Source organism: Sinohyriopsis cumingii, chromosome 4 (assembly GCF_028554795.1).
Source record: "Sinohyriopsis cumingii isolate HCF-2022 chromosome 4, ASM2855479v2, whole genome shotgun sequence".
Taxonomy (NCBI): Eukaryota; Metazoa; Mollusca; class Bivalvia; order Unionida; family Unionidae; genus Sinohyriopsis; species Sinohyriopsis cumingii.
The window spans coordinates 82622081-82649579 of record NC_142964.1 but is presented as its reverse complement, the minus strand read 5'-3'; the positions used below and the strand labels follow the sequence as shown (position 1 = coordinate 82649579).

General features: G+C 34.9%; 1 protein-coding gene across 1 annotated transcript; it reads right to left on the bottom strand.

Moving 5' to 3' along the window:
• LOC149801549 (neuropeptide receptor 15-like) lies at positions 1-27499 on the bottom strand. The gene is made up of 3 exons (XM_089955750.1): positions 27420-27499; positions 26418-27255; positions 1-1425 (listed from the first exon to the last, which is right to left on the bottom strand). Exons 2-3 carry the CDS (start codon positions 26915-26917, stop codon positions 705-707), a joined length of 1221 nt encoding a protein of 406 aa, XP_089811876.1. The 5' UTR covers positions 26918-27255; positions 27420-27499; the 3' UTR covers positions 1-704.

The following is a 27499-nucleotide window of genomic DNA, read 5'->3' as shown; positions in this document are numbered from 1 at the left end:
TCTCACTTAAGACCTTTAATTTCATATGATGAAATAATAATTGACAACTGTGAATAGGTTATTGATTGCATTTGTTCAAAAGAAATTGCGATTGAGAGATTTATCGATGAAATTATTGAATACATTTGATGTATTTTATTAAACTATTATACCTTTCACCTTGAGTTATTTATACATCTAGACCGTCGACATTGCTGACTGGCGGCTCGGAACTATTTAAATTTTAACTGTCCACCTTCTCCGGTAATATAAATAATATCGTAATTGGCGCGTGCCAATATATATAATTTGAACCCTGTATCTTTGGTATATCATTCATTGTATAAATTTTCCATTAAAATGAAACTGAACAAGACTAGTTTTCTTCTGATGGAAACATGTACACACCTCGTGGTATATTAAAGATACAGTGCAATATAACTGCAACATAATACATTTTGAGGATGGTCCCTCAAAATCGCCATGTACTCCAGAGCACATGCTGACATTTATTTGCAGCGATGTTCATGAGACAAAATAATTCTAAAAAGACGTCAAAGAAAGAGAAAAGTCATAAATATCCGAAATAATGCAGAAATATATTTATAACTCATTCACAGTCCATAAAGAAGAGCAACACAACAATGCTTTTGTTTAAGGCTTAAATTAGAGAAAAGTGAAAAGTAACACGCAAAATGAAATTCATTTAATCAGACAAAGTGGCTTCATTCACGCACCATTGTAGTTCGAGTAGAAGCAACTTTACGTGAAAGTCCCCTCGATTCAGACGAATCAAAGAAAACTTTTCGATAAGGCTTGGATTTCCGAAGACAAATGCAGCACAGGTATTTCTTGAAATTTTGTCGAAAATTTTGGCTAAATATACAGTACAGTACAGGATTAGCTGCTGAATTTATGTAACCTATGACGTAACTGAAAACCATAAATGACCATGTCGCATGAAACTGACTTGGGGAAAACGTGTTGTAGAACAAGACTATCTGATTTGGTGCGTAACAAATTATATAAACCAGTACACTGGCCGCAAGCATTTTGACGACGTCTTTTCTAGCTTTTATGGTATCGGATGCCCTTTCCGTTCGGTATCTAGAATCTGGTCGCATTTGAAATCGGGTGTGCAATTCCTCTGTGCTAGCATATAACTTTCGTCCAATCACAGTGTAGAGAATAACTTGTATAATCACAGGTACAAAGTAGAAAATGGAAAATTCCGTGTATCGGAAAATAGTGAGGTGGCTCATCTCAGGAAAGAGAAGCATGCAAAATTTGATTTCAGATACTGGAGCAGGTGATAAAACTGTGTTAAATAAAGCTGTCGGCGAACCGCATCCGACAGCTATTGTCCAGATAAGCAGAACTGCTAAGATGATCTTACGCCGTCCGCAGAGAATATGAGCTTTGATTGGGTAAACGATGGCTACAAATCTGTAAGAAAGAAAAAAAGGTTTATTAGTAGATAAAGTGGGTCATCAAATCTTGCCTTTGGATATAAAACGATTGTTGCATGTAGCAGGCGAGACAGTGGGCAAGTTAAAAAAAATTGTCTTGAAAAATTCGTGCGTCACGAATGAAAAACAGAATAAAGACCGTTGTTATAAAGAAATATTAATGCATGTGCGGTTTTAGCATGTGACAAATATTGTTATTTTCTTTCTCCTCACAAATCTGGTCCTATTTCTCGCTTCTGGGCAGCCATTTTCTTTGACTGTGTATGTCATCTATGTATGTCATAATCTGGATCTTTCCTTTCAAAAATAGCTTATATTTCTACACTAGAATCTCCTGTGTTTGTCTATAGCTCGAATAAAAATTAGAAATGTCATTAGAAAGTCATCATTACTCCTCAATGTAGCAAATGTGCTTAAATTATCCGCTATCTTTCTTTAGGATCAGTTTACACGGTTTGATGGCTGAATTTTGCAAAAAAAAAATGATGCAGAGTTTCCACTCTTTGTAGCCAACCTTGCTGTCAATTGACTCTGATTTAATTAAAATAAAATGTTTGTGCATTTAAGAACAATTTGCATTGTTTGCTTGTCATAAAGTCTTACATTTGTAAATGTTGAACAATACTTGGTATTTGGCATTCTTCCCTGTTAAAAATTCAAACTATCTATTAAACTTAAGTTAAAATCGTAAAAAAATCGCTTCATATAATAATGTTGAAAACGTATCCTGCTAATTTCATCCTTTATTTCAATTTAAATATCACTAGAATTATAAACCATTTATCAGATTTTGTTCTAGATACTCTTACCAATATATAACCAATGACGTATCCTAATGTAATAATTATAGTTATTCTCGTTATTTGCGCAGTTCATATTTTGCCTAATTCGTGCACATATATTCAAGTTACATCAGAATATATGTATGTATATATGATTTTAACGCATTGCCTGCACGTCATTTTAGAGATAGACACATCTGTAATATTTTATATCGTATTAAAAAGATAATAAATAGTTTACAAAGCTAGATAATTAATGTAGGGCAGCTATAAAAATGATTTAATTAAGTTACAATGCTTTAAATGAAGAAATATGAAAGTTAATTATCATGGTTTTAGCTCGACACACATTTACCAATCATTACAAAGTCCAGATCTTGGATACGGACAATTCCCAGGGACATTAATGTTAATATCTTGTTAAATCCCTGTACTTTAATAGCAAGAACGGTACAGTGCATGAAATATCCAAGAGTAAAATTTGAAAACGACGAAAATGATATACAGGCAAGCTCTTTTTCGAGAAAACGTACATTGCAGGTACCCACAAGTAACGTCTGGTCTTGTGAGAACTCACTTTTTACATCCGGTAGGATCCGTGCCCTAACGAATAGATAAGATCCGAATGTTTGTCAGTACAAGCCTGTATTGTGTGTAATGTACTCATATTTATGTTTCCTTCTCCGGGAATTATTTTCAGACTATCACGGACCTAAATTGTTTGGTCACCACACATACGCTAATTTCTTTCTTTGCAACAGAGAAACTTACTCTCCTCTGATTTGAAAACTAATAATTAAATAACGTAATGAAATTATGTTTCTTTTAATTTGCATGACCATAAAGATATTTAATTTGCATAAAGACATATTTAGTAATTTATTTTTGTTATTTAAGTTAACCACATACTTTTGGAAATGTCAGCCGTTGAAACATGCATTATCTGAAGTTGTCTATGAATTCCTTTACGTGTTCTTAGTGTATTATTTTCATAAACTCGTTAGGTGATTGCATGTTTCATAAACTCAGAAATGAATCAATTTAAAAATTATGTTTTGTTTATCTTTCATATAGCACACCGAAAATTTGAAAAGATTTTACATTTCCAGATGCTAAAGAACTACTGATGACTATAAACTTTCTTTCAATTTATGTCTGTTATTAAAGCATAATGGAAAAGCGCAGATAAAGTAATTTTGGAAAACTCACTTTACGTTATATATTCCGTTCATAAATTATTCTCTGCATTTCATTTAGAGTTGTAGATAAAGGTCTGCTTTTGAACTCGGTGCATATCTAGACCGACTATTTTATAGTAAGGATTTTAACGTATCTCTGTTAAACCAGGTTAGAAGGATAAAGTTAGGATTCTTTCTCCCATGATAGAAAATTACGCATGCTAATTGCTACGAACTGTTAAAGACGCTCGTGCAAATATGTCGCACACTCAAATAGTCTCAGTCCTTCCAGAAGAAAAATAAAATAAAGTTTAGATCGAATGTGTGTGTCGTAAAAACATGGTAAGAACAATACATGGAACTAAGTAGATTCTTTATTGTTTACAGAGAAATGTCTTTAACATCTATTATGTGCATGATGATTGTAAAACTAAATCAACGAAGCTCAAAAAAATAGTGTTCGTGAAACGCACGAACACTATTTATCACGTGTCGAGTCTCAGGTCATGCATATGGGCTACACTCTTGTTACTGTCAAGGTTTTAGATTAACAAATTCCTTACCGACACAAATTGCAATTTTTTTTCTAATTATTTCAAGAAGATTCATGAGCGACGAATGATATTTGATTGAATTAAGGAAAATCTACTGTACTCAGTTGCCTTAACTTTGTTTGATTTTTCCCCTTGTTTCACGAAAAACACGGTGGATGATATTAAATTGCACCTTTCCGTCTTTTCATCAGTCCTTCCTTCTTTTTGTTCATCAAAATTTCGTAATGGCACAGTGACTTCCCTAATTATTATTGGATTTCAACCAAATTATATATGCAGCACAATTCTGAAACGACTTTGGCTGTCTTCTTCGTTGGCCCAGTTTGTCGATTTAATTTGATCCACATCAACTCCTGGCATATGAAGCCAAAACATTGTTCTGAACATGTGTTCTCTTGCAGATGAAGAGTCACTGCCCATAGCAAGTAAAATCAATTGACCAATCAGACAGCTCGATACTTGTCCTGATAGTTTTAAATATGGTGTCTTCCATGAGGTACACAAACCTTGATTCAAGAGAAAAACGTGTGTAAAAGGTGTGAATTGGGGCAATTTATATGCGACACTTGCCATTGCATGCGGAAGATGCTATGATTATTAAGGTATGGACGCATGTCACTGAAACCCTATCAGGTGCCGATACCTATGGACCACTAACCAATATTATCGCTGGCAATGGCACAAAAATCACATGATCTACAGACACACTGGTGGCTTGACGGACACGATGTCCTTCACCTATCCTTTTTCACTAAATATCATATACAGATATTCAAATCGTCATAACGCAACCATTTTTCAACAAGTTTTCATAAAAGTTTAGTATGCTCAAAAATATTAACATTAATTCACACTGTGTAAATGTTTAAGCGGAGTTATATCCCTTGATTGTAAGAACGTCACATATTTGTTTCCACACAGTAACTCCTCTGATTTTTAGGTTTCATTCAAATTTGGTATGACAGTTGAATTTCAATAGATTTTGGCTGCAATGGATTGTCGGCGTTCTGCGTCGTTATATTCCTTGATTGTTTGACCTACCCACAATCTATATCGTTCATTAAGTTTATTAATTATTAATAACAGTATAGGCAGCTTATTATTGATTAATTAGGCTAGAGAAACGTGGGGCTCAACAATGCCTGGAATTCTCTTGTCTATTTGCTTCCAGTATTGAGAAATTTTGAACCGAGAAGCATAATGTATTGACGAACTTTTGCTTGTTTATAGTTATGATGATGGACACAGTAACCATGATAGGACGGTAAATTACTCTTGGCAAACATGTTCGTGATGCGTATTTAATGTCTTGGCGGGATATGTTGTACATTGAAGTTTGTTGGTCAAGTAGGTTATACTTACACTGCAACATTTCCTCTATAATATATCAATATGGACCAATCAAAATCGTTCACGCTACTCTAAAACGATACGATTTTAGTGCAGGAATCTTGAGTTTTATATCATCTATGATAAAGCGTTGTTACTTGGGCTAAGCAATCAACTCTCTTTACGATCAGAAATATGGGGGCTTCATAAGCCCGGATGTAAAATATAGTCCGTAGCAGATGTTGAAGACGTGAGTGTTCCTGATATAGCACTTCATCAGCGCCAAAAGGATATGTTATAGTTGAGAACTAATTATTTGAAATTATCTGTTAAGTTTTCACTTAAAAGAATCTATTCACTGAACACCCATTCGAGGAAAATGACGTCAGAAGATAAGAGTTGACAACTTTACGAACATTTGTATCGCGCAGTAATTTAAAGATGTTGCTCCATGTGCTACTTTTTGATCAGTGTATCACCCATTAGAGCCAAATACTGCATTTCATTGCTTGGGAGCTTTAGAAAGTTGATCTCCTTCAATAAGTCATGTTTAACTAGACATATTTGGTAATATCAATATATCGGAAACATGTGCGTACAGGTTCAAAGGAAAGTATGATAGAAAGAGGAGAGTGTATAGAAGATGGAAAGTTGTAGTGTCAGACAAAAGCAACTCGTTGTGAGAATTTTCGGAAAAATCATTCCCATCAAACCATTTAGAATGTGGGTAACGAATCAACTACGTTTCAACAGCATATCCCTAAAAGTGTAATAATTGCTACATTACATAAGTATCAATGGAATCAGCAAAAAGTAAAACTGTCGTAAAATATTTAAAAAATGGCGGTGATGCTGTCTCTTTTTAACGAGGAAATCATAAATATTTTCCTTGATATAAGGGACGGTCTTCCATTAAGTTACAACATTAATCAATGCCAAGATCGTGACAGAATTTGTCAATCACAATCAAAATGAAATGTAAATTTCAAGTTTTTGATCACATACGTCCTAATCACACAAATGACAGCTTTGAAAACTTGATTTTACGTTTAAAGATAAATAAGGCCGTTTGACATTAAGTCTCCAAGTTTTCATTTTTATGGTCAAATCTGTTTCCTGGTTGCTATGCTGCTTATCGAACACAATTTGAAATTCTTTCAGTGTTAGTGCTTACACATAATAAGTCACAAATATGCAATATTTTTTAAATGAATTGACATCAACATCTGGTGGGTAAATACAAAAAGAAAATCAATTCCAATTTTATATTAACATTACATTTTGTTTCGGAAGGAGTAAAAGCACATGCTACAAGTTCAACAGGTATGCCACGGATATAAGATCTTCAGTTTGGATTAGTCATTTTTAAAAATAGAATAAACGATAAGTCTATTTCGCAGTTTTCTCGTTGTAAAACTATCCAAGAACAGCATCGTGACAATACTGAGTATGCATGAACGTGTTTACATTCAGCTACAGATTTGATGAAACAAGGATAAATTGTTCGCATTCGGGAAATGTTTATTGAGTATTTTTCTCATACGTCATTACATGTGGATCTGTTACTAGCTAGTACATTCTGTACCATGCTGAAACAAAAGGGGGTGTAACTGAATCCCTCTAAATGTGAAAGGCCAAAGCAGAAGTAATAATATCCTTTGAAAATCCATTAACGTCAGAATGGTGTGGTGCACTAAATTTGGCCTCATACTTGAATACTTAAAAGAGATCACACAGTACAGTAAGAAAGATAGTCTACGGCCTCATACTTGAATACTTAAAAGAGATCACACAGTACAATAAGAAAGGTAGTTTACGGCCTTATATTTGAATATTTAAAAGAGATCACACAGTACAATAAGAAAGGCAGTCTACGGCCTCATATTTGAATATTTAAAAGAGATCACACAGTACAATAAGAAAGGTAGTCTACGGCCTCATACTTGAATACTTAAAAGAGATCACACAGTACAATAAGAAAGGTAGTCTACAGCCTCATACTTGAATACTGAAAAGAGATCACACAGTACAATAAGACAGGTAGTCCATGTCGATAAGATATGGTCAGTTGTCCAGTTAAATGTTAATTACATAGGTGTGATGGCGAACGAAGTGCATAGACCATCGTAGCCCACTTTCTCATTCAAAACTTGGCCCTAGTCTATCCCGTTTTTGTTCAAATTCATGTAATTACTTGCAAGTTAGAGAAGTATATTTGCATGGATAGTTGCTTATTTCGTTCTATCAGATTTTACACAGAAAGATACAAGTCCAACGTTATCTTGGTTGTCAAAATCCACTCAGAGTATGTCATCATACATCATAGGAGAAATCACTAAGGTTTTCAGGGCCGGATCGGTGGGTGGGTGGGTGTAGTCCAGGGTTTCCAGAAATCCCTTCCCCTCACGCTAGGAAAGAAAAACGTACACGCACACACAAACGTACATTCACTTGTCACTTGAAATTTGCCCTTCGTTTCATTGTTGCGAACGTTTATTGGGTATTATACATACTTTGAGTAAATAGACACAGACTTTTGCTTTGGTGCCCTTTCGAGGAAAGTCAGGGCCATTTTGTATTTTTGGACCACCCCCAGCCTCCAACTCTTGAGCTGGTCCGGCCCTGATTTTAAACATAACATTGATTTTAGATGTTTAAATAGATTGAAAGCGTATCTGATATAAATACTATATTATACCACACCATGTAAACTCAAGGCGATTCTGACTTTTATAACATTATATTGTATCGTGAGTTATTGTATTTGTCTTTTGTAAGAATTAATTTAATGACAACATTTGTGAATTTATTAGCGTTTTTAAACGGGAGAACCAATAACATGTGTATATAAAATATGACGAAATATACCCAACTCATATAAGCATTCATATCCGAGTTAAATAAGTTGATAAATACAGGGTAAATTAAAAAAAATCATCTGAGATGCATCTATAGGCATTCTTGTCCGAGTTAAATACAATGATAGATACAGGGTAAATTAAAAAAAGTCCTCTGCCAAATACGCAATATAATTTTAAACAAGATCTTGCATTCGATGGGTGTGTGTTCTGACTTGGAATGGATTGGATTTTGCTCTGCCTTGGAGTGGATGGGTGTAATTTCTATATTGTAATAGATGGGTGTGTATTAAGTATTGGAATGGATGGGTGTATGTTCTGTTTTGCAATGGATGGGTGTGTGTTCTCTTTGGGACTGGATGGGTGTGTATTCTGTCCTGGAATGGATGGACCTGTGTTCTGTTTTGCAATGGATGGGTGCGTGTTCTGTTTTGCAATGAATGGGGGTGTGTTCTGTTTTGGAATGGATGAGTGTGTGTTCTGTTTTGGAATGGATGGGTGTTTATTCTACCTTGGGACGAATGGGTGTGTGTTCTTTTTTGCAATGGACGGGTATGTGTTCTGTCTTGAAACGGATAGGTGTGTTCAGTCTTGTAATGAATGGGTGTTTGTTCTGTCTTGGAATCGATGAGTGTGTGTGTTCTGTTTTGCAATGGATGCGTGTGTGTGTGTGTATGTGTGTGTGTGGTGTTTTGTCTTGAAGAGGATGGGTGTTTGATCGGTCAAATTAATGTTTGTTTACAAAACTCTAACTGTTATTATTATTATACCGCCCCGATGGCTTAAGCAGTTCGAGAGTCCGCCTCGTATGTGGGAGGTCGATGGTTCGCACCCATGCCGAGCATTACCAAATACTTATGAAAATGGTATATGCAGCTGCCTCGCTTTGCACTTAAGACTGAGAGGTTGGTTTTAAGACTGGTCGGCCTGGTGTCAGGATAATGTGAAGACTATGTGGGAAATAATCCTACATATCAGCGGCATGATACCCCTTGCTAAACATCGCTATAAACTGCTATGACATGACTAAAACTGTTTATGGCTGCGTTAAAACTCTAAATCACACACGCACTCCAACGGTTATTACAAAAGAAGTCTGACAGGCATGTGTTAAGATCAACCATGACATGGCTTAATTTGACACTGTACTATTCGTTACGCATGCTAATTAGACGACTTAAGCAAAAGGAATATAATTCAATCATGCCGCATAACAGTATCACGATTACATATAAAACATAAGAAGGTTTGACTGCCATGAACGTCGAAAGGGGAGTAACGTTTTGATTTAGCTTTACATTTCCCAAATCTTTATTACCTAACGCTCCAGGAAACAATATGTAAAAACAAAGTTAATTATGTCATAATTGCCTTTCACAAATAGAAAATGCTAGAACGGCAGCACACATGTGAACGAATACATTTGCGAACTTTTGTCTCTGAGTAGAGTTTTAATCTGCTCACGTCAATCAAAATACTACAGAACTTTACAGAACCACAGATTTCCTTGTTCGAAATAAATTCGGTGAGATCTGAGCAACTGTTATGTAGGAAATTACTGATGGATATTTAATGTAAAACAGTGTACTATAAATGGTTTGGTTAGATAAGGATTTTGTCTCGCAAGAACTTGTGTTATTTATAACTAGGTATAAATATTCCCTTTAACGTTTCTTACCTGGCTTTAATTTCAATTGAATGTTGCAAAACCTGTCAGGTAAATTCTGAAAGTCTCCCATAGCCTCTTTGAAACTACTAGTAAAACATTCGGTAAATGATGTATTTTTTATAGATATTGTCAGAATCACTTAGTTCGACTGAAATGATAAAGCGTTGCAGCAATCGACGGACGTAAGTTAATTGGAAATATATTAGTATGTGTGGAATTTACTTGTATATATCTTGGTATTTGCTTTATCAGACACAATATAATTATTACACATATGTCTACAAATGAGACTGTCTAATGAGTCTACAAATGAGTCTGTCTAGTGAGTATACAAATGAGGCTACATAGTGAGTCTACAGATGAGACTGTCTAGTGAGTCTACAAATGAGACTGTCTAATGAGTCTACAAATGAGTCTGTCTAGTGAGTCTTCAAATGAGGCTATATAGTGAGTCTACAAATGAGACTGTCTAGTGAGTCTAACACGTTAACCAGGGGTCTTTATCCGATGAGAGACAGACGCACTTGAATCTTCAAAACAACTTCGGAGGCAGTTGTAATATCTGAAAATAGATCAGCCAGAAGCGTAAGCGTGCGGCTAGATATGGGAAGAGATAATTCCCCGTAATGAGAGATAATGTACACACACTCATCGATTCTTCGGTCAACATAAAAAACTATATTTATTTACTTTGAAGATCATATATGTGGTATGTATGAACATTTTAGGAAAAGGTCTTTTAAGTTAGGAACGCGGTAACCAATTTTTGCATTGTACAAGCAACGAACATTATTTAATCATTCCGATGTAATTATTGAAAATTCGTTCTCATACTAATAATAATGAGTTAATTATAAAGGCAATTCCGCCATTAAACCAGCACAGGTCAAAATGTTCAGATTGGTTATCATGTACAATTTAGGCTTTTCTCAAGCATTTGACATACAAGATTAAACACGCCCAAAGTCCGACCAGGTGTATATCCTGGTATTCTGAACGCACAAGTTTGCTATGTTTGTGACTTATGCCAAAACAACGTATTACTAATAAATTTTTTGCTTACACTAAAAGCTCAGAAAGTGTAAATTCGGTGAACGTTGGTAACATTAAAACCATGTATAATCACTATATTGAAAATGCAAAAGAGACAAACAATTGAAAATTTACTACTACAAATTGAAACTATTTGAGTGTCTTTAATATTTACCTGTATTCTATCTTTCTAGCTACACCTAAACAAAAGTTGAATCTGAAATATTTTATTAGTATTTATTTACCAATATAGGGATCATACACGTTTCTTCTTGTATCAACATTCCTCAGTTTGAGCCTGAAGGATACGAGAAAACGTAAGTACGAGTAACTAACGCTACCCTCCAACATAAAAGCAACATATAAAAAGAAGACGAAAAGAATGTGAAAAGAACAAATTCTTAACTATTCTGATGCAATTTAAAGTTTATTTCGTGAAGATGCCCATTCAGGATGTTAGCTTCTTCTTCTTTCGAGGTGACTGGTCCAGTGGCCTTGGATGTGGGAGGTTGCGGGTTCGAACATCGGCCGAGTATTACCAAAGACTTTTAAAAAAATGGTACTAATAGCTGCCTCGCTTGGCACTTAGCATTAAGGGGTTAGTGTTAGGACTGGTTGACCTGGTGTCAGAATAATATGACTTGGTGGGGCATCGTGCTACATGGCTAGACATCACTATCAAATGCCACCCTCCAGACATCGTTGTTGTTGTTGTCGTTGGGTTTAACGCCATTTTTCAGCACACGATAGGCTATGCATGGAGGCCAGTATTAATGGTGGAGGAAGAACCCGGGAAAACCCCGGGAAGAACCACTGACCCACGAGAAGCCACTGGCGATCTTTCTCACATGCCTACATTGGCCAAATCCTAGGCTTGAACTCACGCAGACAAAGGTGAGATGGCAGTGATCCGTAACTGAGAGCGCTTTAGACCACTCGGCCACTCGGAGCCCCTGCAGACATCGTAGCGGTATGAAAGAAAAATTATTAAAACGTAGTTAAAAATCCAAATATCACACACACACACACACACACACACACACACACACACACGCACGCATACAATCATTTTTCGAGGCGGCGAGTGCCCTTGTTTGGCAGACAGTCTGAACCTCATTTCGATTAATACAGACATTATAATACGCAATGGAACAGTCATTTTGAAAAACCCCATTGTGTGCATCGTTATTTCTATCCCTCTGAGAGAATAAGATGCCATTGGGCAAGCCAGAAAGTCTTATTTTCTACTCGAGAAATTTTGCGACTGGAGGACGTCACAAAAAGTTCTTTTCAACCAATACACAGTCGATAAATGTAGAATCATTTATTTTGGGTGCGGCCCAGAAAAAAGATAAAAGTAACAACACAACATAGCGTAAATAGCACGATAAATCCAATGTTGATATATGGATGCAGCCATATTATTCATACACGTCGTCCAACAATTCTGTGCGCCAATTTTGTTTATATTTAAGAACGAGCATTTATGCGAATTATGTCCATTCATAAGTGTATAGAAGTAGGCAATTACTACAGGTTTGGATATGCTTATCCACCAGAAACCCCTGACAGTAACCTAACATGTTATTGCCCATGCGTTCTTCTTGCAGTCTTTCTTACTTCAAACTTCAATTAGGATTTCATAGCAAATTGTCACTGAAGGCTAACTTTCTATTGGTTGTAAATAAGCTTAGTTTCATCGCAAGAATAATAACTTATATGATAAATATGATCTAACTACTTATAGGATGACCTTTTGAATTAACCATAAGTATAGACAATGTTCGCGTAACAGAAAAGTTAACCCTATTTTCTTTTACCAAAGTAATCTACAACTACGGAAAAAAGACTGAAACAGGCACACTAAGCTATAACACAATCCTTGTTGTAATCCAATATAAATCTACTCAGTTAAAGGAAAAAAGAATATAACTAACATCCTACACAAGAATACAAAAATTTTTAAATTTATTTTACTTTAGTAGTCTAGGTTTCATTGAATAGTTCTCTAAAAATATTGGAAAAAGCCAGTAGTGGTATCACATCTACATTGATAAAGTTTTAATCATTACAAGGAAGATATTCGATGCACATTTCATTCGACCCCCACCTGTACCTGGATTCTTGAAGTGCGAAAAGGAAATTAAAATAATCCTTCTTTCTTATTCTTAGTAGATCCAGTTTAAATTTGTTGGGATATTTTGATATATGTAGAAAATTATTTTGAAACTTTACGCAAAACTCGTGTCTCCGAAAAAATAGAAGCCTCAAATCAAATTGAATTGCCATATAGTACATTCAGTGCTATGGTAGATATAAACTTTTGCGCTTTAATATATTTATTTTTTTATCGCAATAATATATATTTTTTTCGTAATTCAATAACATATTCATTTTCCTATCGCATTATTATATTCATTTTTCTCTCACATTAATATATTCATTTTCCTTTCGCATCTTTTAAAGACAAAGTTTCTACTGCAATATTTTTAACCATACTTTCCTCATTTGATGAGCAATTGAAAAATATTTAGTTTTCCTTAGCTCTCAACGCCTTAGTGCAAGTATTACACAGTTTCAGATGAATTTCAACAATTCTGTGCAAGAAATAACAAATAGGAATGCACAACTTTATGTATACCATAAAGCAGGGGTCGGCAACCTACGGCACGCGTGTCACAAGATGGCACGTAAATAGACTTTGTGTGGCATGCGAAGGGCAGCAAACAGTGTTACTCTCTTACTGGTGGCACGCACTCGTTCAATTTGTAATTAATCCGGAAAAAGTGGCACGCTATGCAAAATAGGTTGCCGACCCCTGCCTTAAAGCAATTATATCCTAATTCTATTTTGTTTGCTTAATGCTCCCTTTAAACTCACTCAGCGTGTATCATGTTTGCCACGTTCACACTAATTCATCAGCCATTGCAACAAATAAAAGAGATATTTGTAATCAACTCAAAATGTCTGTGAAATGCTAACTTTCATAACAAAGATTTACAGGCAATCGAATTAACTGTATTTCTGAAAACTTTTAAGATTCCGCCTCCGTGCAGTCTGAGTACAGCTTGTCTAACAAAAATGTTTCTTGCAAGTGAAAGATATGAAACTTCTTAAATAATATATTTCTTTTAAAAATCTATGAGACATACATCAATTTCAATTGAAATGAACGCAAATGTTCTTTACTAATTATTCAATGACGAAAATAATTACTTGTAATCGATACAGGCACAATTAAATGTTTATAGTGAAATGACTTTAAGGCACATTCAGATACACTCGAGGATGACATCTATGCCTTATAATTTATATGATGCGTGATGTCACGATACACATTTGTAAAATTACTGGTCATATAGAAGAAGTTAGCATGCAAGGTCGGAAACGAAAGATGCAAAACTAAGTCTTTTATAATACCAAGACCATTGATTGTTTCTTCGGATACTATTGTGGGTGAACCTTTCTCTGGAGAAAGGTATCTATCGGTTTATATATGTGCAGATATAAAAATACAGATTACATCATTTCATTATTTATTTAATTATTCATATGTATCTCTTCTCATTTTGTAAATTCTTTCTCTTTTATTAAGAAAGAAAAATCCATATTATTTTTGAAAAGAAAATTCTGTCGCAAGTATATATAGTCACATCCTGCAATCGAAAACCGATTCTTCTTGTAAAGAGAGCAGACTGGTAAACTCGGCACATTTCTGACTATATCATCTTGATATCTTAATCAGAAGTCCCAAAATAAATAAAGTAGTCCAGTGATGGAAGGGGTATGTAAATTTTTAAAATGTTAACTTTAACATTCTTAATCTCTTGTATGTTCAATTCATAAACGGTAAGAAGGCCAATAGTGCTACTGCATTACCAGCATAGGATATCATATGAATTCTACCAGCCTATTACATTATAAGAATATTACCAGCCTATCATATTATATGAGCATTACCAGCCTAGCATATTATATGAGCCTAGCATATTATATGAACTTTACCCGCCTAACATATTATATGAATATTACCAGCCTAGCATATTATATGAATCTTACCAGCCTATTACATTATATGAATATTACCAGCCTATCATATTATATGAGCATTACCAGCCTAGCATATTATATGAACTTTACCCGCCTAACATATTATAGGAATATTACCAGCCTAGCATATTATATGAATATTACCAGCCTATTACAATATATGAATATTACCAGCCTATCATATTATATGAAATTTACCCGCCTAACATATTATATGAATATTACCAGCCTAGCATATTATATGAATATTACCAGCCTATCATATTATATGAGCATTACAAGCCAAGCACATTATATGAACTTTACCCGCTTAACATATTATATGAATATTACCAGCCTAGCATATTATATGATGATTACCAGACTAACATATTATATGACTATTACCAACCTAGAATATTATATGAACATTACCAGCCTAGTTTATTATATGAATATGACCAGCCAAACATTAGATGAATGCTACACAAAATTCGAGTAAACATTCCTTATAAATATGTTACTTATATTCGCATTTATTTCTTTTTAATTTTGTATTATTATTTTAGAATAAGTAATAGAGAAACATTTTTCACGTATTTTTTGTTGAGAAAGTGGCATATATCTTTCGATGTAGGTATTGTTCTTTCCATGATTGTAAATAAAACTTAAAAACTTCAGGATTGCTCATGTAAAATACATAAATAAGTTATAAATCGGTCCTTTAAATGTTGACTCGTATCATAGTTTTCAATTTCAGGCACAGATCGTTCCAGGTTGCTATGCAACCTTTGGAGCATTCTTTGAAATTCTAGGTGACATTGATTGTACATAATAGTCGACGAAAATGCAACATTACTTACATGAATTCTTAACAGCATCTAATTAGTACATCTAAAAAGAAAATCGATTGCAATCATACCTCGAAGTAGACTTAAACAATTGCGATCATGCCTCGAAGTGGGTGATTTATACAAGCAGCATCTACAACGTTACACATTCCTTTGCATTCTACAGGTATATTGGTTCTCTTGATGATCTCATCAGGCAGCTTATGTTCTGCTTCGATTATTATTTTTGCATCGATAGCCTTGAGGGTCCATCATACTTCTTTTGTCAGCCTCAGTTTTGAATATTTACTATGGATGGCTACGATATTTCCGTCAAATATTTTTTGCCACTCTAATGCTTGATCCGCGATGAGCGTGAGAAGTTTGTCTTGTTAACCTTTCCAGATAAGGCCAACTTTGATCCATGTTCTGATATTCTCCATTGTTTTCCAAACGCTGCATAATTTTTGAGCTTGAAGAAAAACTTCTTTAGAGTCAAAATACAAAAGATATTTGGATGTATTCACGTGAGCGACTAAGTGAGATCCAGGTCCTTTTGAAGAATTGAAGCTGACGATGAAGGTTCCCCACGCGCGTGAAATGACCGACGAAAGTTCATCCCGAATAAAGAGGTGATGGAAGCGCTTGATTGACCTTGGCATCGCATGCAAATCAAAATTGGTCAATGGACGCACGTCAGTAGTCATCAAATATAAGTTGTCATCTGTAGTAGAAGACCTTTTACAAGCACAGCCCAGATTCGCCCCTGAGGGCCCCGATGCAACATTGTTTGCAATCGTGGTAGTCGCAGCCGCCAACAGTGGTGAATTCGCAGAGAGGAATGTAAATGTTCCGACGCTCGTATGCATTTGTGCCACCTCTGAGTTGGGCAATGTTACTGTTACCAATGATTTCTTTTGTTTTTCGCGACTCTAATGCTTGATCCGCGATGAGTGTGAGAAGTTTGTGTGTGTGTGTATATATATATATATATATATATATATATATATATATATATATATATATATATAATCGAATCTGTTAAATCGTATGGAAACTATATGGGTCCCGGGTGACCCACACGAACATATTCCGAAATTTATCCGATGAAACGTCTGCGGAATGCCTGTGCGCGTCAAACTTTCGAAGTATCATCAGCATGTTGCAGCTTTAGAAAGGTGTGCGTATCGTTGGGTCACATCAATCACATCATCGTTTTGACGGCCTTTAGAAAACTCCTTGCATGGTTGTATTATCTTTCAAGCATCATATCATCATGCACGACAAGATTTTTCGCACCCGTGGCAAGGTCGTCAACCGGGGAGGCTTCGTATAAGTCATCAACCTATATCCGTGCACGTCCGTGCGTCGACGTGGACCTCATCAAAATTACTTTATGACGATTCGGGGACTAGTCATCAGAAAAAGAATCGCCAAATGGATCATCAAAAGGACGCATGAAGGTCTAGACTTCACTCGATGGACAGAGTACAAGCGGCTCCGCTTCCCGTGGACAAAATCCACTCACTGAAGGTAAATCGTTGACATAACAAACTTGCCTACGAAAGCGTAGCTCACGAGCGGATCAGGTGCGCGATATACTACAAGCGTTGTAACATATTTATTTACCTGCCCCTGAAAAGATTTCCTATGCATAGTTTGATGTGTGGGCCATAAAGAAGTTCACTATGCCGACATCTTATTTCTCCCACATGATCTGCAATGTGTGCATATACAAACACGCGTTAACCGTTGTAGATGCTGATAGCAGAAACAAGGAAGCTGAGATATTAACGTCCAAAGATCAACAAGTGCCGCAGACGCACTCAAACACATTTATGCAAGCAGCCTTCTAACATGACAGCAGCTATTATATTTGGATTCAGGCATATGAGGCTTCGAAACCGTTGATGCGTCAATAAATATCATGAGTGTGTGTGGGGTGCGTGGTGTAGGGTGGGGGTGGGGGATCGTGGACATGTTGGCATACACTGAATAATTCTTGAGTTTGAAAAAGTCACTTTCATACTTATTTGTGGGACCGTTATCAAATATGTGATCATTTGGATCACTAAACCGTAGCACCGATGTTATATTATGTCTGCGTAAATCACAATAGGGATCTTCATCTGTCGCTGCACCGCGGTAATTTTTAGAATGTTCTTTCCGAATTATGTGATGCTTCTCGCTTACTCCCTCCCAATAAAAGCGCTGATTAATTGATATAATATTCTCACATAAAAGGAAACTGTCACCGTTAGGACTGGGGTTGTTGCTTTAACAAGCATAAAATTGCGCTTAAACGCTTGAAAAGTGTAACTTTCAGAGGCGGCGCCTACGGGGTTCCTCTCGCACGAGACTCACCGCGTGTACGCTTAAGTGACTTTACCGGACCCATGTGATCGTCTGGGGATAATTTGGATGGGTTAGTTCATGGGTTGACTCAGAAGGTGATATATCACAGGACAACTCACTCTGCTTTTAAAGAGAAAACTGATTTTAAGAGAATATAATGATAGGTGTTTAGATTTTGTTTTCCTAATCCATCCGAAGACCAAAACTGTACGGTAAAGATATAGAGTACAACAACTTAGTAGGTGGGGAATAATGTCTTTGACTGTTGAGGATAAAATCTTTAAATGTGAATTATCGTAACTAACTAAAATGATAATTTCAAGATTTTCAGATAAAATTATGCCGACCGCTATGGATTCTCTATCATATGCATGAAAATGGCGTTAAACCCCATAAACCGAACCAATCAAGTCAAATTATGTAATATGCAAATCACAGTAAACTTCGAAATGAACTTTAAAAACAGCTCGCTTTGCCTAAGAGCCTAGAGCGTCGGCCTTGAATGCGGGAGGTCACGGGTTTAAACAAGTCGAGTCATACCAAACACGTTAAAATTTTTACTAGAAGCTGCATCCCTTGGCGCTCAGCATTAAGAGGCTAATGTTAGGACAGGTCGGCCTGGTGTCAGGATAATTTGAATGGGTGGGAAATCATGCTACTTGTCTACGGCATGATGCAACAGTGCTAGACATCACTGTAAGCTGTCACGCTGCATGCATTGTAACGGTATGACTAAAATTGTTACAGGTACATCAAAAAATCTAAAGAACACACACACGCACGCACACGCACACGCGCACATACACACACACACACACACACACGGAGCGACACGCTTAGATTAGTACATATTTATATTTTAGCACATATAATAAAACAAATCCAGAATAATGAAGTAATCTAAAGAAAAGAGAAACACCCCCAATTTTTTAAAAATTTTAGCAAGAAATATGTGCATGTTTAGAAATAGGTATGTTATATGTATATTAGGCTAGGGAGCTTTGATGCAAGCTGTCAGCACAATAACCCTCCCTATACTACATGTGGTATCTCATTAACCACGTTATAGCGATGAGATGGTGTTTCATAGGGCGCCATGTGTAGCGTAGTATTTATTTTCGCTTCTAGCTTCACATCCCATATATGGCAGCCACTACGAGAAACGGATCAGTTATTACAAGTGAAGACGGTGCAGAATAATAATAATAATAATAATAATAATAAACGATAACAAGAAGAACACCAACATTTAATTGATGTAGCGAGGCTGAGCAAACTGATAGGAAAAAACTGATGTCAGAAGTAAATATAATGTAGAAAAAAATTAATTTTAAATATCTTCTATCATAATCGAAACGTAATTTTAAATAAGTATTTAGATACAATGTTTGATTGCTTTAGAATTATTAATTTGTGTTTAACCAAACCCTCTCAAGGTTCTTACATAAACAATTTAACAGGTTTAAAAAGAACCATTATATGAGATTGCACTTACATATGGCAGTGAGCCAATTTCGGCCACAAGAAATATAATTCAATTATGCAGCAGTAAATATGAAACAGTTACATGAATTACAAGTTTTCAGTGACACAGACGTCATTAAGGGTGTGACGTTTGTTATGTTTCCCAAATAATTAATGGATAATACACCAGAAAGAAAACAAATTGAAACTAATTATGTCATAGTTATTTCGCAGAACTGGAAAATGTTGGTAAGAAAGTATCATTGAGAACATTTGCTGAATTTTCATCTTTGAGAATATATTCTGAGATAGCCTGACCAGGTTCCTCTCACAAGCTGCCTTAGCCAATTAATAAATTGGAAGTTATAATTATTAACAATGTATATAGTGACATGGTCACATGGTAACTGTCACAGCTGATATGTAGAAATGTATTGTTAGCATAAATATAAAACACTATCACTACAGGTTAACTTGATTAAAGATTGAGTCTTATATGATATTATATTGGTTTAAAACTTGGCATGAATATCGGCATGGATATTTCCTTCCTGATTTAAAATTCAAACATGACTGAAAACCATAGACCCATGTCATGTGTTCTTCAAAAGTGTATGAGTTTATGTTCCTCTAAAACTTACTGAATGAAAATTCACTATCTATAAAAGATATATAGTAGAAAACAAACATGTATTCTTTTGCATTCATATTTTTTGTTTCATTATGATCTTTATATCTGAAAGAAAGTCTTGGTTATCTTTATCGAAAATATCGAACGATATTCAACGGCGAAGATCTATTTAGGAAGGCTATTACACCTTGGATCAAAGTCTATTCATTCAGTCACACCCAACAGAAGAGGTGTCTTTGGCATGATCAGAATGTGTTCAACTCAAGACTATTTTTTATCAGTAGAAAGGCCGATGAGACGAATTTACTTAAATGTGGTGAAAATGTAATAGCAAATACTAAGTAGCCTTTCTTTCTTTATTTGTATTTTTTTTCTTCAAGCTTTTGGACTTAAAACTTTTTGGGACTTAAATCTATTGGGACTTAAAGTCTTTCGGGACTTAAAGATTTTGAACAATAAATATTTTCATTTATTACATCTCAATAATAGCTATTGCATTTCGATCTGTTTTACTTTTCCTCAGAATATTTGACAACTTAAAAATGTAAAAGTTACGGCAGAATCCCCTTAAAATGATTTTATTTACACAGAGGGGTTTGCTTGAAAAATTACACTATCTTGAACGTTCTGAGTTTAAAACAGTGTTCGTCACCGTGTAAAAATCAATAGAATGGGGGGGGGGGGGGGTAGGAGGCACGTTAGTGCCTTTGATATGGATGGCGGTGTTGATATTCCCACACATTGGATCACTCCTTAATAGACATCGCGCGTATCAAATGCAGAACGTTATCAGATCATTCAGAAACATGATGGATCATTCAGAAACATGATGGATATGTTCTCAATCAGGGGCGTATTAACCATTAAGCAGACTAAGCACGTGCTTAGGGCACCAGGGCCAAAGGGGGCACCACAAAGTTGAGAAAAGAAAAAAAAAAAACGAATGAAGATTTGTAAAAACAAAATGATAAAACTAGTGCAAATTGATCATAATGTTCTGTTTCTTGATCATGGTGCACCCTAGGGTTATCTTCCCAGGTGTACGTGGAAAGGAGGTGGGCACCAAGATTTGTCAGTGCTTAGGGCACCAGTGAGCTTTAATCCGCCCCTGTTCTCAATACACAAATATGTTCTCATGTTGTCTAAAATATAAATATGAAATAGCTATACCGGGTACACTTTATACATTTTTATACTTGCGTATAACTTTACTCGAATTCAATGTATGGAGTAAATATTATTGACCAATGAGGAAACAGAGGGACAAAATCATTTTATTCACGCCAGTGTGCTTTTCACATTACGAATCAGTTTGCAAACAAACCAAAATTAATTTGGAATAACGGTCAACAGTCAATAACAGTCAGAGTCTATGATCTTCATTACGATGGATTGTCTCTCAATATTAATTCAATATTAAATGTAGGAAACCTTTGAAAAATAATATATACTGCATTTGTTTTCCTGACCTATTAAGATCTAATGAATCAATGATGAGTTTGTTTCGGTTTCTCATTAAAGTAGTCTAATTTTAATTCTGAAAGCTCGTAAACCTCGGCAAGCCTGTGTTACTGGAAACGATGTAAACAAGTTATATATTTTTTTTTGTATGGCTTATTTGGATGGAAGTAATAAACCGCCACTGTCTGACGTACTTAAGGTGATTTTAGAGTGATTAAAAACTGAATAATTGCCGCACTTACGACGATACAAAACACGACTATCTAATGAGCCAAACAGCTTGATCAGGATACATTTAGAACATGTTTCTTTTTTTCCGACGAGAGGCAAGGTAGTTAGTGCTTGAAGACGATCAGCAGCTAATCGCAGTAATCTTTAATTTAATTTAATTTAATTTAAATGATGAGCTTCCTTTCCTGATAGATAGGCGATGAGATGATTCTTCAAAAATGTTAGGTATTGAAAAGTCACTAGACAATGTTTTGGTTAAGAATAAGAAAAGTTTGTTTTATATTTTGAATGTTATATGTGCCGCTTTTAAATAAATTCTTGAAAGAAATTTTTTGAATTCGGTAGCCTCTAACTAATGTTTATTAGTAGCTAACATCCTTGAATCGTTATTACGTAATCATAAAAACTGTTTTCCTTATAATAAACGAGATAATTTCTAAATCGATGCATATTTCATAATGCTCAGCATATTTCTATACGGAGTCTTTCTGAAACATCTGTCGCACATGATCAATAACATTCGGTCTGAGATTAGGGGTGCAGTTTGATATTCCGAATATATTACCTTCATATCTTTGAGAATTAGTCTCAAACTAACTTACTGTTCAGTCAAACGTTTACGGAACTAGTGAAACATTTTATATTAAAGTAACTGGCCTTTGGGTAGTGGGAGTGTGTAAAATAACGACGTACCAAAAAATGTTATGGGTCAGGAATTATTGTGACTTCAGTATTGTTAATCTGTATAGAATCCATTTATTCAAGAACCCACGACTAATAATACTAAATTTTCCCCTTTTTCCTAAAGAGAAATTAAAGAAAGAAAACAGAAAAGATATGTCAGATTTGTCAGAAAATAGACAAACTGTTAACTTTTGAGTAGTTAGCAATATTTTTTAATAATAATCCCGGAAAGAAAGAAAAGCAATCAGAGATTAAACAGTATTTCATTGCCTCAAGAACACAATAGAAGCCGCAATTGGATTGGAAACAAGTATCATAAAGTTACGAGTTTCTATCGATTATACTTGTAATCATCATAACTTCGATGTTGTAATACATTACAGAAAGGTGCAGTCTGTAATAAAATGAGAGAGAGAGAGAGAGAGAGAGAGAGAGAGAGAGAGAGAGAGAGAGAGAGAGAGAGAATTGTGTATAAGGAGTGCATATTTGAAAGATAAGGACGAGAAAGGACCATTGTTTTGAATTATTTGTGTTTATTGTAGAATATTGCTATTTTTGTTTAATTGTTTGTTTCACTTCCACAGCGCTTATCTGCTCTTTATCTTGTTAGTAAGATATAGGTTGCTTTTTTGAGTTGAGTTTTAGCCACAGCCTGAATTATGACCTTAGAAGATTATAGAAACGAATCTGTTTAAAGACTGGGGTAATATTCCATTAAGATGTTGTGTTCAGAGATAATTTGAGAGAAACATTTGTTTGAATTATTCAATGAAATAGCAAAGTGCTCATTGACTGTTTGGACTAAAACAATATTTTGGATTATTGTGAATTCTTTCAAAGACATTCTGGATGGTATCATTTTGATACAGCAATACAGTCTGCACACAGCTCATTCAAGGCTGTTGATACATCAGCACACTGAAGACCAGAAATTAATTTGGTACACTCTGTACTTTTGGACTTGTGACAAAACACTTTGGATTGTTTGGGATTTAATCCACAAAACTGTAAGTTTCTTTTAAATTTTCACTTTGCATTCTAGGGAAATAAATTCTTTCTTAATTTTACTAACCTTGTTTATTTTACCTTTTCTGTCTTTAGTTTAAAATGATTGAGTCGTAACACTCTTTTAACACTCAACGCGACCATTATTGATGGCGAATCAACATCAGCTGTTCAGATTTGTAAGTCTTTTATACCATAGCGATTTTTGTCAGAGGTGATCAGACCACTTAAACATTTTTTGAAAAGTCGTCTTAATGTCTGTTTGTTGTTTGCAAAATGGTAAAATCTGGAGGATTAAGGAGAGTGCAGACCAATTAATGTAGTAAAATTTAGGATATGTTTGCAGATCCACAAAGTGGTACGAGTAAAGGGTATAATGAGTAATAACAATTTTGTCAACCTAATAACTGGAGTTCAGCTTTTCGTGAGTGTGTTGAGAATATAATAATGGTATTCCACAGTTAATTTTACTACTTTATATACACTCTCTCTGTCATTGTTATGCTCGATGAAAGTGGATTCAAGAATCTTATGGTTTTATTTTGTTATGATTCTCTCAACCGAAATGCTGTATGAATCACATATCGCAAACATTTGTATCCCTAAGTTCCGGAAGATATCGTTAAAGAAAATCTAAAAATTTAAAATCGTCATAACATACTGATTAAAAATGTTCTCCCCGCAATCATTGCAGTTTTCTTTTTTCGGACTTCTACCTCGCATACTTTTAAGACCATATGAGTCAGTATGAATTCGGATTTTGGGTCATGATAAAAACTTTCCTGTGTTCAATGCCTGAAAATATTTGTTAAAGTCATGAATATTTTTCAACAAAAGTGAGGTTTTAAGATTGGAAAAGAAACATGCAAAATGAAGTTTTATTTACCGGCCATGACCTGCGACTCTTTTCTGAAATACTTTGGGTGTGTAGATGTGGGTGGGTGGGGGTGAAATATTTTCCCTAATAATCTAATAACCTTTCAGTAGTGATACAAATACACAAAAAATGTTAAAGCATTTATATTCAGTTTATGCGTCTAACTATTATTACATTCACATCAGAGAAAGTTCTAATGAAAGGTATATCGCCACATCAAGAGAATTTTAAATTTAACTAGGAAACCCCAGAAACATTAATAATTTGATGTGACATTTTTTTTCTTTCTAAACAATTATAGGAATTGGTTATCCTCTAGTTAGGAATATAAATTTGCATTGGACGAATTATAGGAATCAAAATGGGAAACATCCCGGTGTATATCGAAAATCGATTATTGTAATACGATTCTTTGACAACAAATGTCATAATGATTTGAAATATTTATGCCAAAGATCTTCCGCAAATCTGTAGCATTAGACACGTCACATCTTACATTTTGATGATCGCTTCTTCTGGCAGCAGCAATTTCCAGAAAATCTGCAGCATCAGACATTTTACATCTTACATTTTGATAATTGCTTCTTCTGGCAGCAGTAATGTCTGCCTTACAAATGACCCTATTATACTATAATATTTTTTAGCAGCCCATACCATAAACATTTTGGGTAGGATGTAACATACGAATGTAACATTTCAGATTCTAATTGTTACTTTTATGGGAAGATTATGGTAAAAGACCTCAAGCGTTTAATAAAACCGTGATATAAGCTAAGTTTTGATGCATTGCGAAAACTCAACGCACACGATGAGACAGTACGGATTTAACTGAACTATATATAGGTTTAAACAAGCACTGTTTTGATTTCGGTGTGAATACAAACAATGTCTGCCTTTGGCTGCAAAATATAATTGTAAAATTATGGAGGAAGTGTACAATTTATACTCTACGCAGGGGGTGGGGTGGTTTTAATGGGTTGTGTTACGTAAGATTTAATCAATAGTCGATGTTCATTCAACTTTATGTGATGATGATGGCAACAAGACGCATATTAGTGCACAATGACCATTTAACTTTGTGTGATGATGCTGGCAACAAGACGGATATCAGTGTACCATAAGTAATGTTTAATTTAAAAGATGTTTCTTCGTACATTTACCCCACTCCGACCCCAACCCCGCGAGTCAATTGATTGCAATAAACATTTCATTGATTCATTTTCCTTTGACAATTTAATCAGAAATTTTGCATACAGTTCCACTATATCTTTTCGTGTTCTAAGTTTATAGAAAAAAATAATAGCAAAGAAATTATGAAAAGTTTATAAAGATATCCCGATGGCTATTGACCATTTTATTCCGGTCAATGTATTTTTCATTTCTGAGGAAATTTAAACATGCTATTTTTCAATAATGTTTATTTTAAAATAAAGTCACAGTGGACTGTTTAATTTTATTTTGGTTCGATTTTAATTTCCATGTAACATGACTTTGTCTGGTGAAGTTAAAATGAAGAAATCAAAACCCTTTAAATTATACATTAATAAACAAAAGGGTGGTAAAGTAATGAGAAATACAGGGCATATACTGCACATTCGTTCCCCATCGATAACAAGCGCAGACTGTCCGCTAACAAATTCACAAATATTTTAAAAAATATAGTACATATGGATATATAATAAAAGTGGTACAAGACTATAAACTATATACATGTATGAACAGTCGTGCTTTATGTACTCAAGCTGATATGTCACGATATTAAATGACATCTTTTGCATGATTCTGTATTAAAAATGAAAGCACTAACTTCAGACAAATTTATTCTATTGGGAGAAAATATATACTAATATACCTCTTTGCATTTTTCCAATAAGTTTGTATTTATGAGAAATGATTGCTAGGAAAGTTCTTGCTTTGCGTTGCTTCTTGAGGGAGGAGAATTTTTCATTTAAAGATGAATTAAAATTACATGTTCTATAGCATTATGCAAAATGACTTACCTTTCAATGCACACGGATATGAGGGACAGAATGGACACATACAATGAAACCACGAGTATGAATCTGTTAGTTTTGCAGACAGCAGTCCCGAGAAGCCAGCCCCTATTGATCATGAATTGTACGATTTCTGGAACCCCAAAAAGCATGATGAGGAAATCCGCAACGGCAAGGTTCATAATGAAAATATTCGTAACCGACTGGCGCATTTTCCTGTCAAGTAGTACAACGATGACCACAAGGCAATTCCCAAGAAGTCCAACAGAACCGATGAAGCAGAACAGGATAGAAATGCTGACCAAAATCTCATGGCTTGACGGCGGTACCAAATTAAATTCCGCAATGCTTTCATTATTGAACTGTTTTGATGTGGTCGCCATTATTTGCGTTGCATTATTCGGGGTATAGTTAGGCGAGACAGACTTGTTTTTCTCGTTGACCAGAAGGTCGTCAGTCATAAGAAGAGTTATAATTGATGAGATTGTGGTAGTATTAAAAGTCATTTTAAAACCAGTCCTGAATGCGGTCTCCTTCTTCTCTTTTGAACTATTTATGTTACTTCATCAAAATGGAACGAAGATTATAGAAAGTGTTAGTTCGTAAAACATAAATATATATTTTTTTAACATCAAGCAAATACTCTGTTGTGTATCGTCAGCAATTGATTTCTACCGACATGATTTCGTTGCATTTATCACCAAAGTGTACTACTAATTTCGAATTAAAATGTACAATTTCAAATTAGTTGTTTCTAAATATCTTGAATATGAATATGCACAATCCAACAAGTCATGGAATCATCTCCGTTTCTAAGCACCTTTTATTCCATAGTTTGGGAATGCTAGAATTTAAAGAAAAAATGTAAATAAGTAAATATCAAAGAATAACTTCAATTCAACATTAAATTATGCGTTTATAAAAATCGAACCCTACTTTATAGTTTACAAAATTGAAATCGAGTTGGACATCTGTTGAACATATTTCTTTAAAAATAGAAAGCCATACCTATGGTGGCAGCTGTACCGAAGTTGTTTAGCCTCTGTAAAACATCTTAATAATGTCGGCCTGCATAAGAGAGAGTCTAC

Bases quoted from the DNA above. Each gene is read 5' to 3' on its own strand.
- LOC149801549 (XM_089955750.1), bottom strand. From the start codon at position 26,917: ATGACTTTTAATACTACCACAATCTCATCAATTATAACTCTTCTTATG. The intron at 1,426-26,417 runs GTAAGTCATTTT...TCTTTCTTACAG, and splicing joins ATATCCGTGTGCATTGAAAG to ATTTGTAGCCATCGTTTACC.